Source organism: Polypterus senegalus, chromosome 1 (genome assembly GCF_016835505.1).
Source record: "Polypterus senegalus isolate Bchr_013 chromosome 1, ASM1683550v1, whole genome shotgun sequence".
NCBI lineage: Eukaryota > Metazoa > Chordata > Cladistia > Polypteriformes > Polypteridae > Polypterus > Polypterus senegalus.
The window spans coordinates 170308715-170326983 of record NC_053154.1 but is presented as its reverse complement, the minus strand read 5'-3'; the positions used below and the strand labels follow the sequence as shown (position 1 = coordinate 170326983).

At 36.9% G+C, this 18269-nt stretch overlaps 1 protein-coding gene across 2 annotated transcripts in view; it reads right to left on the bottom strand.

The window, feature by feature from the left end:
- LOC120535168 (ephrin type-B receptor 1) overlaps positions 1–18269 on the bottom strand; it is a 707928-nt gene that overhangs the window by 185623 nt on the left and 504036 nt on the right. The window contains exons 6-7 of one of the 2 annotated variants that reach the window (XM_039762817.1): positions 4783–4907; positions 4058–4105 (exon numbers count right to left, since the gene is read on the bottom strand). In XM_039762817.1, the coding sequence (XP_039618751.1) occupies positions 4058–4105; positions 4783–4907 (173 nt within the window). The remainder of the gene's footprint in view (positions 1–4057; positions 4106–4782; positions 4908–18269) is intronic. The other variant, XM_039762826.1, reaches the window with a different exon arrangement.

Here is an 18269-nt window from a genome sequence, read left to right as displayed (position 1 = left end):
CTCTCTATATTACTAATCATGAAGCATATGTGAGAAGAATCAGTAATAAGATACTTCTGGCATATTTCCGCAATTAATGTCAATGCTGTTATTTATGTCTGATAGCCAAGGCCATGCAATTTAAAATCTGCGCCGCCTCATTCTAATTCACATTAAAACCAATTACTTCTGTGTCTCTTAAATATATATATTTCAAGTCGAGGCTGTCACAGTGACAGTCCTTTTAAGTTACAGCCCCCTTCACAGCTGCTCGAAGTGTTTCCACTCCCCTTGGCAATGCTAAGCAATGCTGTACTATAAGAGGACACATTAATAATATAATAACTGCTGCATTGCACTTTCATTGGAAACCTAAGCAGAGATCATATCTCTCATGATTCTATTAAAATAACTTCTTGATCAAACTTTAATGCTTAAATAATTGTCTGGCATTATGAAATATCATATTATACTACATCTCAGAGTATTTCATATTGGTTGTGTAAAATCATGCTGTATAGGATAGATCTGGTAAAAGTAATCCATACCCATAAAGTCTATCATTCACTTGTAATGCTCATCGTGAGAGCATACAACCAGAACTAAAAAGATAAAAAATAAGCATTTAATTTGACTTTAAAAACAGTCATATATTTCTTCCACACAAGACAATGGAAGTACCATAATTTCCCCTTAAGATGTTAAAGGGGTAAATCATGCAACATCTTTAGAAAAGGTCTCACTGTTACATTGTAATAAAATATTAGAGATTTGTATAATGCACTGTTGATTTAAAGCAGTAATTATCAAAGTTCAAAATGCTCATTGGCTGTTTGTTTAATGTGTTTTTTGAAAATAGTAGGAAGAGATTTTATAAAGGAGCACTGCATGACTTATACTTGCAATATCTTGATGTTTATTACTTGATAAGTGAGTCTTACAGTTTATTATCATTGATATTTTATTTAATTCCGAATTGTACTTTCTCAGTATTTTTAGAAGTATGTTGAATTATTGGAGCAATATAATTATTGTTATTTTTGTTTATAATTTTTAGCATTATTTTGGTGATATCATCACGTAAACACATACATCTAGTGTGTCTAGTTGCTTACGATGATACAGGGTTACTAATCATGTGATGCAAATGTCACGTGACTTATAATGTCATAATGGCCATGTATTAAACATTGGTAACTTTGATAAAACTTACAGAAGACTAGAGCTTGGCAAACAGTACAAATCTATTTAGGAGGAGTTGTTGTCTTTTTTGGCTTACTTTTGTCTTTTGATTTGACTAGCATGGTATTGATCTCAATAAAAAGCTGTGTTGTCTTCCTTTGAATTTGAATAGTCTTTTGCTTTCTCACTTAAAGAATGACTTTTGGTCATCTCTGCTACTCATAAAAATAATGCTCACCCCAATTCAAATACAATAAACATGAACAATGCAACTTAATTATGTACTGTTAAGACTTTTAGGTACCTCTAAGAGTGCCATCCATTATCACAGATATGTGGAGCTGGCTTTAAAAGCACTCTTTAATGCTAGTTCTGGGAAAGGCACCCCTAGTAACTGACCCATGTATCCCTAGTAACATGGCCACAAAATGGCACTATGATAATTACAAACCTCCACTTTAATAATAGGAAAGGTGTCTTTGTATGTGTCCGTGTATCTATGTTTCCACCTCGTTGCTATGTCTTAATTATAAGCTACTTGGTATGGGATTTGTAAAAGCAGTGCTAATGTTTGTCATGTGTCATCTATTGGAATGAAAAATACAATGCATGAATTAGTGCATGCATTACAAAATGTACTCTATTAGATGGTGACTTTCATTTAAACCCATCTTAGACAGGTAGCAGAGCTAGTAACATTAAGAAATATTACCTGTATTCATGATTGATTAAATAAAGAAAACAAGAACATATTGTGTGTCTGGGGACAAATGTAACCAGGTCTAAAAAATTCCTAACATGCAATACCATAGCAATCATAACATAATGCACTTTATCCAGTTGTACTATATTTGGCTATCTGTTTTACATATCATATCAAGTTAAGTAAGTAATAATCACTGATCATAGCACCAAAGAGAGGTGGTGTGTTGCATGTTGATTAGCATGTGCAAGTAAGCATTTCACTGTAGTCTGTACATACAATAATGACAATATGATGACCCAATGAACCTATAAATATCATTCAGAACTGTATTATATTGTGCTTTGTTATATTCAGTTTCAACATATCAAATATAATATATACAGTATTATAATATAACACATCATACTGTATCAAGCCATACTGTATTTTTTTTTTACTAAATTATTATGAGTACTGGTTCTTTATTAAAGGGGAAATTCAAGCACATTATAACCCTTAAAAGGACCATTGTCCTCTGCCCATGCCATTTTCATTCTTTTGTATGTGAACAAAATTATATAAATTTTAATTACCCATTTCTACTCATAAAAGGTCATGTAAAATCCAAGTCTTTTTTAATATCTTATAAACAAGTTCCACTTCTTTCTTTGGCTCCAACAGTTCTTGTAAATGGAATGTCAATATAATTTTTGTCTCATATATTTCTCAAACTTTGTAGTCATATTTTCAGTTATTTATGTTTTGAAATGTATGCCTTCCAGTGTGAGTGTGTTATCTAATGCCAAATGTGTCTGATTGCAAACTGCTGTGTCCTGCCACCTGTATGAAAGAAAATGGCTGAAGAAGATATGGTAGTTGTGAAAGCCTTGCCTTAGAAAGAAATTGGCCTTTTTATTTTTAAATGTTATTTTTTTTTATATAATTGATTAATTATTTTTGGATATAATTTTAATAGAGTGTATATAATACAGAACAATTAATAATATTGTAAGATGTATGAGAGTGATAAAATCAGGTAACCCAGTGTGAGGTAATCTCCTAAAGACTCCAGAACCCCAGCATCCTTATTTAAAAACATTAATACATTATATCCAAATTTTAAAGAAGGTTTTGACAATTGCAGTTGCTGAAAAATGGAAAAACCCCTTAATCCAATTCAGTGTTATAGATAGCCTATTGCGTACAAGGCATTAAAGAGCCCTGGAGAGGTTGCCAGTCCAACACAAGGTCAGTTAAGAATCGTCAGTTAACTAATCAGTACATCTTTGAGGATGTGAGAGAAAAATGAATAACCAGAGGAAAACCCATGTAGGACTAAGATTCGAGCTAAGGATCCGGGACGCATTAGGCAGAATTGTTACATGGTGCACCACTCTATGGAATTTTTATTTTAATTTTATTTTAATTTATTATAATAAAACATGTTTTCCACTGTGTTATAGTGGGCAGATTAGAATTCTTCCAATTACAAAAAAATGAAGTGATACAAGAGCAATGTAGTATAAGACATAACAGACTATTCATTACCCAGTATTATCCCTTCTGGTAAAAACTATTGTAAGAGGATTACAGTTGTTGTGGTTTCAATACTGCCTGACAGGTAAGCAGAGATTACTTTTTCTAATATGGTTGAGTGTGGGGCAATCCCAAAACATATGACCAGTCGGAGTGGGTACTTCATGACATCAATCAAATTAGGGTGACCCTGAATTAGAGTAAGCATGTTAGACAGTTATATTTTAATAACATGAAAAATTGATGCTATTTTTAGAATGTTCAAGATTTCTTCAAAAGTCAACATTTATGAAGTAAAAATACAAATGAATAAAAATTAAGACAAAACATTAAAAACACAAAGGTTTTGATACCAGATCAGGTTAGTATTATAATGACCCCATTTGCTAAAAAATGTCTTAGTTTAATTATAGTTCCACAATACAGTATATAAAGCATTATTAATAAAAATGTGTCATTGTGCTTTATTGAATCAAACTGTATCATATTCAAAATCATCACAAGCCTGAAATGGATTAAGCAGTGGATAAATGAATAGATGACAAAAAAGCAGAATATTGTATTCTAGTTTGCGTAGTATTAAAGTACAGATCACACTGTTTTGTAATACATTGTTTTACATCACATCATGCTGTAGTGCTATGTGCCAATGTGAAAAGATATTCATTCTCCTACCTTAGAGGAAAGCACCAGGGGGTGTCCATTTAGCTGACAGGGGCTATCCTGTTGGAAAGGAGAACAGGGCAAGTAGTAGAACAGCCCTATCTCTTTAAACATGTTGTAAATAGGGGGAGAGGGATAAGGAGAGGGTGACAGAACAGTATCTGCTATGACTGCTTGAGTCACAATTTTGCAACACTGCCATGCTCCACATTATCCCCCACCATGAGACCAGCCCAGATGGTACATCGCTGGATAAGGGCTCAAGTGGTCAAGCATGTAAACAGTCCATTCCAACCACCAGGGGCACAGCATCCAATTAAACAAGCTAAGCTGGGTGATTCAAAATGTCCTTGCATTACATTCACCTTGGCAGTTGACACTCATCAACATTTAAACATGAAAGTAATTCACATTCCCTTTGGCTCTAATATGCTTTATAAGAATCTTTCGCAGCTGCCAGAGGCCACAATTTTAACTTATTTCAAAATAAAATAAGAAAGCCATGCATGTAAATACTGTATCTCATTCAGGGCCATTTCATACAGATAAAAGGTAAACTCTTGGATTACCTTATGCAACATGGGCCTCTGTGCATAAAAGTTGAAGGGCAATAGAACTGGAGAACCAGAAGTAGGTGGCAGCCCATACCTTATATTATACTCTTACCTCCTAAACAGTTGATTAACCCACTGTCAGTGACTAAACTGAGCTAAACTCCACCCCACAACCTTTCGTACCTTTTCATAGAATCGTAACTCATAGTCAAGAATAATTCCATTGGGTTGTTCAGGTTGTGGCCAAGACAGTGTCATACTCTTCATGGTAGCGCTCACTTGATGCATGATAGGAACCATGGATGGAGCTAAAAACAAATAAGGGAAAGGTTTAGTTAATAAGTAACAGATAGACACGTGCACACTATGACATTAATAAAAATTGCATTACAATGAAAAAGAAAGATTGTCTTGCACCATTTTTTGGTCCAAGTATCTTATACAACTGTTTGAAGGGGACAGATAAGAGAAGGCATTTGAAGACTGAAGGGAAAATACATAAATAAACTAAATAAAAAACTTTTCTGAAGTGTTTTATTTTGAGCCTATTTACAATGTCAAAATGAAAAAATAATGCAGAAAGTACTGATGCTGTACTGCTAACATTTGCACAGTAGAAATTAAAGAAAATGTTATATGAAATGTTGTTTTGATTGTGGGTAAATAAACATGACAGACTATTTGTGAGAGAATGGAAAGCAATGACAATAAACAGTACAAAAAAAAAAACAAACTTTCCTTTCACTTTAATTTCATTATTTTTCTCAGGAAAAAAAAGGATCATTCCCAAAATACTAGTCAGTCATAAGGCTCAAAGATTTTGCCAGGTTTAATTTAATAGTGGCAGGCAACCCAGTAAAAAAATCATTTTTTTTATTGCAACTTCAAACCAGCACCCCCTTGTGAAGAAGCCACATGAACATAATGAGAACACACCAGTTAATTGAAACAGGATTGAACGAAGAGCTCGGGAAGGTGGGGGCCAACCGTACTAACCACACACACTATTGTGCTGCCTAACATAAGGATGGTAAAATAACAAATTTTCTTTGCAAAATTAGCTGTCTTAATTCTGCACTAATGCCTCTTTAATAAGCACTACAATAATCTGCTTCAAATCCTCAGAGATATCAACCGCTCCCTCATTTAGATAATTAGGCACTGAAATTCATCCTTCTGTCCACTCCACTGCAATCTCCAGATTTGCAGATAATGCTTTTCGATATTGTTTTTTAACAGTGCTATCAATCTGTCTGTTAGCAATTAACCACTTTGTCTGAACATGAAAGTCTTTTCTGGCCAAGAATGGCAAAAAGGCAGACACACATGTGCCTATACTGAGAATACAGCACACTTGAACAATCCCATGTGGACGGGTGAAGAAGAAGGCAAAAGAGAAGGCGTGTTGTGCACCCTGTTATCCACAGTGAAGTTCGGATGAAACCAAGAGGTGCAGCATTGCTCGGCCCAACTGGGTTCAATATTTCAATTAATAATGAAGAAAATAAAAAAGTACCATTGCACACCAAATCTTCTCTTCCAAAGAAATAACCTCACATTCTTATTACCAGCAGGTGTCAATGGATACCTCTTCAAATCCAGTCAACTTAACCCATTTTAACTTTTTCATATTTGTGGTTGCTATAGTATGTTCAGCAAGAAACATAAAATGTCCTAAATCAGTTACTATAGCAGCAGCTAATAGACCAGTTGGGTTGCTCAGTAGTGTATTCCACACCATTTCTTCAGGTTTCAAATTAAACCTAAAGTCTTTAAACTGTATTGTGTTCCACACGTACATTAAGTCTTTACACACCATTCTTCAATAAAGTTCTTTACACTGTTTTCATCAAGAGATTTAGCAGATGTCAAAATTTGTAAGCTTAATTAACCTTTGTAATTTAACATTTGGTGACATATTCTGTTTTCTGGATGCTGTTCTTACTTTTGATTGTTTTTCACACTTCTTGTGCAAGTAAAGCTGTAGCTTTTGTTTTGTATCTACAGAATTATAGGCTTTCAGAATGGATCAGCACATAAGGGGAGTATTGTTGTCTAACAGTGTGGTTTTGCTTGTACTCATAGTAGTACTGTCAGATGTACAGAGTACACTGAAATTCCTCTGACCAACATGTAACATGTCACCACCCTGCAGCACCATGATAAACAAGAATTTATTATCATGACTGTATCAGCCAGTTAATTTGGCCCGATTTTTCACTGCCAACATTCATCCTCTTTTAAACATGAAATTGCTCCATAATTAAGAGAAACGAATGAAAGAAAGCAATAGTTTGGAGATGTATGCCTTTCAAGAGTGTCAGGACAGATGACACACTGCTGCTGTGCTGGATCAGTAGCTGTTGTGGAGTTCTGTGATGTAGCTGAATTCAAGTCTGCTGAATTACCGAGAGACAGCAGAGGAGAATGGAGAAGAGTCACTACAAGAAGGCGGAACAGTATGTGGGACAGAATGAAGAGCACTGCAGCATCAATGTAGAGAGGGCAGAACTGGAAGAGATCAATGAGATCTTCGACAAAGAGGTGGCAATGCAGTAATGTCGCTATGTTGAGTGGAGGGTCTGTGTGTACCAATGGAAATGGAAGGTTGTGATGATGAAGGCCTTACAGGACAGATTTGTTCCAATGTCTGGAGAGGTTAAGGAGATACAGTATATTAAGGGTGGGCTTTGCTTTAACTCTATTTATTTATATATAACTACTGTATGTGATGAACTGGTTTTCTGTTCTGGAGTTATTCCTACTTTGTGCCCAATGCTTGCTGGGATAGGCTTCAGCTTCACTGTTATCCTGCACTGGATAAGTGGGTTTGAAAATGGATGGAAGTATATTGTACTCCTGGAGACATTGTTTTATGGGGATGATTTTGTTGGAGACTTATTTATAATTATTAATTAGTGCACTGAGACACTTTATTTCTTTTTTTTTTAAAAGCTGACTGTTTTGTAATTGAAAGTCACGTCTGCCTTTTCACTTACTGCTGGTTCATCTCGGTCATGAACTACATGATGTCCCAGCAGGGATAGGTGCTCATGGCTGCAGGCACCAGGACATTACAAACTTTCATGTCAATTTCAGATGAGCATTTTTCTAAACAAAGAGGTGGACCTCCTCTTCTTTACCCAGTAATATGAGCTTTATTGATACTATCTGGAACATTATCAAATGCCTGACCTTTCTCCCAAGTTCCCGAAGCTTACTGTTGTGAAGACTGATGACTCTTTAAACTGGCAAATCTTTGTAACACCTTTACATATAAAAGAAACTACCACCATTTGGAATCATGATGAATATTATTACAGGTATCAATGTTAAGACATTTTTAGCTGTCCTGCAGGACAGATTTGATAAAAGAGGCTCTCATTTTATTACAAAAGGTCAAAAAAAATTGCAGTTGGTGAGTAATAAAGTGAAATTGCCAGTCCAAAGTGGTATCCTCTGAGATATAACCAAATCCTAAGGGGATTTTATTCCACACTTTAGGAAACACAATCCAGAAATGAAATAGGCTGGCATGTTTAGGACCCACCTGATCATTTCTCAAATGTTTTCAGCCTTGTTGTACAAGTAAGGGTACTTCTACTGTCGCAATAAAACACATGGCTGTGGATTATTGGATTACTCATCTTTGCCAGTACTGTGAAACTATCATTTCATTAGGTTAAGCACAAAAGGCACAAAGTATGGGGAGCTTTTGTCAAAAGGACATATTTTCTAGTTGGATCACTGCTGGGAGTAAATGAATGTTTTGTTATTTTTTCATTAATGTGCCCTTTATTGTACAATGATGTTGTTTGTTAATATGTGAGAATTGCTGCTGAAATATCTTGCTAATGTTTTTTACACAATGGTTTAATAATACTCATTCTTCTTCTTCTTCTTTCGGCTGCTTCCACTAGGGGCTGCCGCAGCAGATCATCTTCTTCCATATCTTTCTGTCCTCTGCATCTTGTTCTGTTATACCCATTACCTGCATGTCCTATCTCACCACATCCATAAACCCTCCCTTAGGCCTTCCTCTTTTTCTCTTCCCTGGCAGCTATATCCTTAGCATCCTTCTCACAATATACTCAGAATCTCTCCTCTACACATGTCCAAACCAATGCAATCTCGCCTCTCTGACTTTGTCTTCCAACCTTCCAACTTGAGCAGACCCTCTAATGTACTCATTTCTAATCCTATCCATCCTCGTCACACCAGTGTAAATATTACCATCTTTAATTCTGCTATCACCTTGAATGCATCCATCACTCCTACCGAAAACCTCACCACGGTCACACTTCCCTCACACATATCCTGTACAACTCTTACATACTTTTTTGCCACTCCCGACTTCCTCATAAATTACCACAACTCCTCTCGAGGCACCCTGACATATACTTTCTCCAGGTCCACAAAGACGCAATGCAACTCCTTCTGGCCTTCTCTGTACTTCTGCATCAACACCCTCAGAGCAAACATCGCATCTGTGGTGCTCTTTCTTGGCATGAAACCATATTGCTGCTCACTAATCATCACCTCACTTCTTAACCTAACTTCCACTACTCTTTCCCATAACTTCATGCTGTTGCTCATCAATTTTATCCCCCTGTAGTTACTACAGTCCTGCACATCCCCCTTATTCTTAAATATCAGCACCAGTACACTTCTTCTCCACTCCTCAGGCATCCTCTCATTTTTCAAGATTCCATTAAACAATCTGGTTAAAAACTCCATTGCCATCTCTCCTAAGCACCTCCATTCTTCCACAGGTATATCATCTGGACCAACAGCCTTTCCATTTTTCATCCTCTTCATAGCTGTCCTTACTTCCTCCTTGCTAATCCGTTGTACTTCCTGATTCACTATCTCCACATCATCCAACCTCTTCTCTCTCTCGTTCTCTTCATTCATCAGTCTCTCAGTACTCTTTTCATCTGCTCAACACACTCTCCTCGCTTGTGAGTATGTTTCCATCTTTATCTTTATCCATCTTTAGCACCCTAAATTATCAAAGCTCATGGTCCTGATTCATATCAAATGTTTTCCATGTACTGTATCTACATAGTTTTTTCTCTGGGTGAAAACTTTCCTTCTACCTCATAAACACCCATTTTAGGTGATTGGCAACTCAAAACTGGCCAGGATAAATGAGAGTGGTTTGTGATGGACTGGTTTCCTGTCCGGAGTTGCTTCTGTCCTCATATAGGTTGTGACTCCCATGACATTATGGTAGAATAAGTGAGTTTCAAAGATGCTTGGTGTAATTGGATGTGCTCCTAAAAGTGGAAAGTTTCAATAAAATGGAAAACCCTAGTCTGGTTCTTTCAATTTTTTTTTTATAAAAATGTAGATTCAAACCATAAGTTGTCTTTCATCTGATCTACAATAGTCTCTTGATGTACACTTTAACATTCTAGTGTTTCTATTGCACTTTGGAAGATAATTCACTCTTTCCTTCGAACATTGTGATAACTGCCTCTTTTTCTTGACTAATGAATTATATGATTTAACTGTAACAACATGTTTTAACCACTTCCTTGTACATAACCTTCATGCTGTTCAGACTGGATAAATTAGTCAGTCCCATGCCAAGCCAGGCTGGCCCAAATGGCAAAAGATCTGCCAGCAAATTTCACACTTGCTTCTTCAGGCCCAAATCATGCTGTTTACCAGCCCCATGCCAGACAAAACAAGTCCATCTGCTTTACACAGTACACACTGCGACTCACTGTCATATGAAGTGCTGCCCCACAGCTCCACAAGCCAACAGGAACTAATCCTGTTACCGTGAAATCAGCCAAGCTACTTTCAGTAGGCCTCAGGAAGGATTCAGTAACAGTTGCCTTGTGAGACGTTTGAGACAGTAAATACAGTGCTTCTTTTTGGAAGAGATAGCAAAGTTAAGATCTTTTTGATGTTAAGATTATTGTAGAAACCTCAATGCACTGCTGTCGGCAAGCACTCATTTGGTTTTGAAGGAGTCCTGTCCCTAATATAGCCTAACTGAAATAGTGCTAAATATGAATGGCACCATATAAAGAAAAGACTAGAAATATGGGAAAGCAGTACTTATACATTTTTAAAAGATGTTCTTACTTGTGTTAGGTGTGTGTTCCTTTGGCTATGCCTGAAGGAGCTAAGATAAAGGCTAAAGAGGAGGGAGTAACATAAAAAAAAACCTGGAGAGTAATGCGTCTGTCAAATTTCTCCATTTTGCTAAACCAGAAAATAAATACTGGCTCTGGTGTAGCTCTGCCTTATTCACATCCATTAAAACACCAATGCAAAAAAGACTGCATTCACAACCTCGAGTTATCTGAAGACCACTTTTATTAAATCATGCTACATGGTTGCAGCAGTATGCTATTGCAGCCACTGCCTTTTTCATCTTCTGCCTCGCTAAATGGGGTTTTCCCTTTTGAACCCCAACCCATGCTCACCTCTTTTATGTCTTTATTCTTTAACTCATTTGGACATGTAATACATGAATTGTACAGTACCTTGTCTACTAAGTTAAGAGCTGCATGGAATTTGCATGGGTTTCCTCAGACATCCCAAAGACATGCATATTAAGTTGACTTGGCATTAAATCTGGAAGGGAATTATTAGTTTCAAATTTTCTTTGTCTTAACTTCACATTTTTTTCCACGCAAGTCTGTATTTTTAAAGCATTTCAATTTATGTATATATGTCTGTATTAATACTAGAATTACCAGAGTGTACGAAACAACTCATAGATCCGTTCCACCTCTCCATCAGTGTCTTTTGTCCTGTAAATGTGTCGATAAGCAGCAAGCAGCCTACTATCACATCCCCCCACCGCCACACAATTTTCTCAGCTCAAGTCTGTTTACCTGCGTGTCAGTTGCTTAGAGTTTTATAGAGTGAGAAGGCAAGCAAAACGACACCTTATATCAATACTATATCGTTATTTGGAACACATGCATTTCATGTGTGTTCCGTGTCTACAACATTCTATGTAAACACATCGTTAAAACAGAAACATTTTTCATGTTTTAGTAATAATTGACAAAATGTAGACATGAAGTGAAGTATAATGTGTAAAATCTGAAGTCCAAATATCAAATAAACACTTTCACAAAAGGTACAAATATAACAGAACAAGTGCGCTTCTATTCAAGAATATAACTGCAGAAAAAGAACCCGCATTAGGGTGCGACATCGACGTGCATTTGCTACGACCGCTTTGGTGGCGCAACGGTATCAACTGTTGACTGATAATTAAAACTTTGCGGGTTCGAGACCGAACGAGTCCGTTTTGAGAAGTGAGCTGTTCTTATTCTTACTATCTTAGAATAAAAACATACATTTGATTTCAGTCTGTAACTGCTGGTGTAAATTTATGATACTTGTAAAGGTTAGCTTTGTTTTTTTTTTATTCAGTTTTATTCACTGTTGCGTTCATGACGCACATTTGACACTGCTGTTTTCACATAAAGACGCGCTATAACAGAGATGAACTCAGATCATGACGACGGTTCTACATTGGAGCTAGAATGCACATGGTACTTTTGCCATCACTGTACTTTGTATATGTACACGGGAAGCTCTGCAGTCTACTTGTGACTTTACGCTATAGGAAGTAAGTAAATAAATAAAGGTAAATAAGTAAATTACATTCGATCAGGCTTTTATATACAAAGTACAGTGATGGCAGCTTCCACCTGCAGCTATAGACTCTCCACTCTAGCGTTTAGATCTGGACGGTGCATGTGCCCAAAACATTAACATTTATATGTTACTTACATAAAAGCCAGATCAAATGATATTTACTTTTATTTATTTACTGATTTCCTACAGCGTAAAGTCACAATTAGACTGCAGAGCTTCCTGTGTTTGATCGACATGCTCATAAAATATGTTTAATACATCAAAAAGTGCTTGCTGACACTTTAGTACGCAAGCAATGGTACAAGAATGCAGTCGGACTTCTTTTTTGGGCACATACACTGTCCAGATCTAAACACTAGCGTCGAGAGTTGCTTGTGTACTGAAGAGTCTATAGCTGCAGGTGGAAGCTGCCGTCGCTGTACTTTGTATATAAGAGCCAGATCAAATGTTATTTACTTATTTACCTTTATTTATTTACTTACTTCCTACAGCGTTAAGTCACAAGTAGAGTGCAGATACATATACAAAGTACAGCGACAGCAAAAGTGCATTCTTTCTCTGATGTAGAACCGTCGTTATGATGTGAGTTCATCTCTGTTATAGCGCGTCTTTATGTGAAAACAGCAGTGTCAAATGCGCGTCGTGAATGCAACAGTGAATAAAACTGAATAAAAGAAAAAGCAAAGCTAACCTTTACAAGTATCATAAATTTACACCGGCAGTTATAGACTGAAATCAAATGTATGTTTTTATTCTAAGATAGTAACAATAAGAGCAGCTTCTCAAAACGGACTCATCCGGACTCAAAATTATCAGTCAACAGTTGATACTGTTATGCCACCGAAGCGGTCGTAGCAAATGCGTGTCGATGTTGCACCCTAACGCGGGTTCTTTTTCTGCAGTTATATTCTTAAATTGAAGCGCATTTGTTCTGTTATATTTGTACTTTTGTGAAAGTGTTTATTTGATATTTGGACTTCAGGTTTCACACATTATACACTTCAAGTCTACATTTTGTCAATTATTACTAAGACACGAAAAACGTTTCTGTTTTAACGATGTGTTTACATAGAATGTTGTAGACACGGAACACACATGAAATGCATGTGTTCCAAATAACGATATAGTATTTATAAAAGGTGTAATTTTGCTTGACTTCTCACTCTATACAACTCTAAGCAACTGACACGCAGGTAAAAAGATTTGAGCTGAGAAAATTGTGTGGCGGTGGGGGGATGTGAAAAGGGCTGCTTGCTGCTTAGCGACACATTTACAGGACAAAAGACGCTGATGGAGAGGTACAAAGCGATTTATGGTGGAACGGATCTATGAGTTTTTTCGTAGGCTCAGGTAATTCTAGTGTTACGTTATGCAGGTAGAGTGACCAAGTGTGAAAGGGTATGGCTTTATGTGTGAATGCACACTGTGATAGACAGGCAGCCTGTCTTCATCTAACACACAATTTAAAATCTTGATTGTTTTTTGCCATGCTTGATGTGAAAATTGTTATACATATTGAGTTATGTCGCATCTCTGCAGCTCACATATGTGGATTTCACTTTCACCAAACAACAAATCTTTTAATTTTTGCGGATACGCATCTTCATTGGGAAGAAACACTACTTTATCCCTGATGACTATACGAATTAGATGATCTACAAGTCTCCGACTTAAAGTTTAAATCTAAACAACATCTGCATACTTCTGTCATATCACCTATGTCCATATATTCAATCTCTTTTCACTGTTCCGTTATTTCACTGAGTCATAATTTCCGTTTGCGCCAATGTGATCTTTACTATCATTTTTTTGACACTTTCAAATTTTACTATTTTCATTATCTCTAACCTGCTCTGTACGTATATTGCGCCAATGTTTTTGAACCTCTTTACGACATTCTGCTTTGTCATCTACTCTTTTATTTCTGGCCCCGGGCGTGGTTAAATCTCTTGGCACAAAATCTTGTCTCGTGGGACATGAAATTATCTCTCTGAAAAAGTTTTGTCTCGTCTCAGGCTAAAAAGTCTCACCTCCTCCCAGGATTTTTTATATGATAGTGAGATATATAATTTTTGTTTAGGATTAGTGATAGAACTCTATCTAGTATGTAAAAGCAAGACTTCCTAAAGTACTTGGAAATAGAAGGGTACAATAAAACTAAAATAAATATATAATAAAGTAAGGTTAACTGGTAAAACTTACTGTAATGGCACCTAAGTATAAATGAGTGATTTCTCATGGCATAATGGATACTATTAGGCCCCAGCTTTGTTTCTGCTCTGTAGACTTCTAAGGTTGAATGACTTCAGTATGACTTATCATGCCAGATGGAAGCTTTGTTCCACTACAAGCATCCTTCAATGGAAGACTCTGTATCAGAGAAAGCAAGTTTCACAAGGACATTTAAGGTCCAGACGGTGCCATATGCACGTTGGAAAAGGACAGCACCTGACAGCTGCAAGTTCTATAAATGGAGGCCAAAATGGAGATAAGCCATTCAAACCAAAACCTAAAAAAATGTTAGTCATAGGTTTATTTAACTGAGGAAGAGTCAAAAGCTTACAAAGGAACTAAAATGGATTACTCTGCCCCAGATGTTTTCCTTGGAACTGTTTCGCAGTGCTGCAGGGTCTGTTTTGCTTTTTGGAGCACATACAAATAAATACTTGATCTCTTTTGGTGTCAGTTCTTCATACTGTGTTTTAAGTTGTATTCTACTTGAGATTCTGCTCTCAAATAATCTGTAAGGCATTCCCAGCTTTGTCTATTGATGTGGACATTCACCATGGCTTTTTGTGACCTAAAAGTTGCATAGTTGTATATTAGAGCAAATTAAATCTATAAAGCCTAATCACAAATAATTTTGAATAGATAGAAAAGTATTTCTCCTTAAAGCAATCTGGGCTATCTTTAATAGTTTCCAAGTATAATAAGAATCCTAATTAAGGCAACATTTTATAAATGCAAGTAATCCATAAAAAACAATAAAAACATATACTCCAGTCTGATTATTTTTTCTTCAACTGTCTAGTGAAGGAAAAAAGAGCAAAGCAGTCATAAATATTGAGCCTTGTATTTTTCTGAAGGACAGCTAGGTTATAATTGGGGGCTTTGTTGCCTTGTTTTGCCTTCTTTTTCTACTGCACCTTACAACAAAAGGTTAGCTTTCGTTCTCATTCTCACACCTCCTTCTGCATCTTAGGGGAGCTGACAAAAGACATTCAGAAAATTGTCAATTAGAAGTCTTCAGCATTGGAGACTCCAAGAACCATTTGAAGGACTCTGTGCAGGCAGCATGAAAGTTAGAAAAGCAACTTTTTTTGTGTTTCTTTTATATAAAAGGTCAGCCGCAGGTTGAGTATAACAAATCCTAATTTGTATTTTCTGTGCTTCAGAGCATGAACAGTTCCAATGAGATTTTTCCTTTTATATTTGACAAGGTTCAGGTGCCTGTCTCTGTCTATCTGTCTTTCCACGTGCTTTAAACTTTCATTTGCCGTATTACAACTCATGATGCTGATGGTGGTTATAGGCTAACACACTAAATGGCTGCTCATGGAGACTGTTAAGGCCACACATTAACATTAGTCTCAGAGTTCTTATAAGCCAAAAATCAAGTACTCAGGCACCCTAAATTAAAACAGTTTGAGAAGATTCATAATTCAGGTTATACAAACCTGGGCCCTTGACTTGGAGTCTATGAGAGTTTGAATCATTGAGGAAATACATGTTTCATCTAAGTTCCTGACCCGGGTTTGCTTCCCGGGTCCTCCCTGCATGGAGTTTGCATGTTCTCCCTGTGTCTGCGTGGGTTTCCTCCGGGCACTCCAGTTTCCTCCCACAGTCCAAAGACATGCAGGTTAGGTGGATTGGCGATTCTAAATTGACCCTAGTGTGTGCTTGGTGTGTGTGTGTGTGTGTGTCCTGCAGTGGGTTGGCACCCTGCCTGGGATTGGTTCCTGCCTTCTGCCCTGTGTTGGCTGGGATTGGCTCCAGCAGACCCCCATGACCCTGTGCTCGGATTCAGCGGGTTAGAAAATGGGTGGATGGATGGAATGACAGCCATTTTTCTGCATAGCCTCCCTATTCTTAGGGGCTCAAAAGTATTTTGACATTTGACTGACAACCAGTTCCATAGCCAGGTGGGAGCAGTTTCCTCATTATTTCATGAACTATTAAGCAATTAAAAGTTCTGGAGACCATTTGGAAGATGTTACTGTGAACTCTTAATATAAGGTCCAAAGAGCTGCCCAAGCAAGAAAGGCTGAGAAAACAAAACAAACCTTTTACAGAGATAGCAGAAACACAAGCAGTGGTCAAATCAACCATCTGGTACATTCTTAAAAAGAAGGGATGCACTGGTGAACTTAGCAACACCACAAGGTCTGGAAAACCACAGAAGACAATGGTGATGGATGATTGCAGAATTCAGTCCTTGGTGAAGGAAAAACCCCTTCACAAAATTTAGCTAAACCCAGAACATTCTCCAGGAGGCAGACCTATTATTTCTAAAGTCTACAATCAAGAGAAGACTTCATGAAAGTAAAGGCACAAACCACTGGTAAACCTCAAGCATAGGAAGGACAGATTAGAATTGGCCAGAAAACAGTATTTAAAAGCTTGTCCAGTTCTGGAACAATTTCGTTGGACATAGGACACTAAGATCAATATATTCCAGAATGATGGAAAGAAAAGAGTATGGAAAAGAGTAGAAACGGCTCATGATCCAATGAATACCACATCATCTGTAAAACATGGTGGAGGCAATTTATGGATGCGAATGGAAGGCAGTCACTGGTGCTTATTGATGATATGACTGCTGGCAGATGTAGCAGAATGATTTCTGAAGTGTATAAGGACATACTATATGCTCAGAATCAGCCAAATGCTGCAAAACTGACAATGGACAATGAGCTGAAATATACTGAGGAAACAAACCAAGTGGATTTCAAAGAAGAATAGTGGAATATTCTTTAATGGCTAAGTCCATCAACTGAACTCAATCCAACTGGACATGCTTGTCATGCAGAAAGTCCAACGAACAAGCAACAACTGAAGACAGCTACAGTAAAGGCCTGGCAAGTATCACAAGGGTAGAATCCCAGCACTTGGAGCTGGCCATGGGTTCCAGACTTCAAGTAGTCATTGACTGTAAAAAAATTTCAACCAAATATTGAAAATGATCATTATATTTATAATTATGTTAGTTTTTCTAAGTGCTTCTGAGTCCCTAAAAATACGGGAACCATGTATAAAAGTGTCTGTGTTTTCTAAACAGCTCAAATATTATTTTTCTTAACACCTTTGAATTAAAGTTGAACATCTATACTTCAATCACATCTTGATTGCTTTTTTTTAAATCCTCTTTGGTGGCATATGAGTCCCTAATAGGGCATACTCACTAACCACAGGCCAGTCCAGATAAGCATCAAGTCTTTAGACTGTGGGAGGAAATTATAACAAAATATCCATTCATCTCATGGATTGCACTTCCAGCCATGAAGCGAACCAATGTTCACGTGCTGCACCTTCATTCTACCTATCAGTAGGCAGCAGATCTCATCAAGCTACCAGAAACAGAACTGTTAATGTCATTTGCCCGAAAATTCAGTCTAATTCTGGACATGTATATTCTAGTTCATTGAGCTGGTGTAAATCCCTGCAGCACAAATGGTGAACACCTCATGCAGAAATGGGAAGATGATAACTTCACATAGATATTAATTTCAACCCAAGACTGGGCAGTAGCATTAACTTTGACACCTTTTTGACACTCTTGAATACACATGATATTAAGTAAAATTTGGATTAGGTCGTTATTTAAACTCATTAAATATGGGATTTTATTCTAAACAATTTTAATGGCAAAAATAATATTTTCAGCTGATGGTTGGGACAGGAATATTAAATAATGTTGGACTACATTTATATGAGAATTTAATATAAGAATCCAACAGTAACTGCAACTTGTAATAGAGATGATGATAAATAATTCAATGGCTTATAAAAGTCTCACGCTCAATTTCCAATAAATG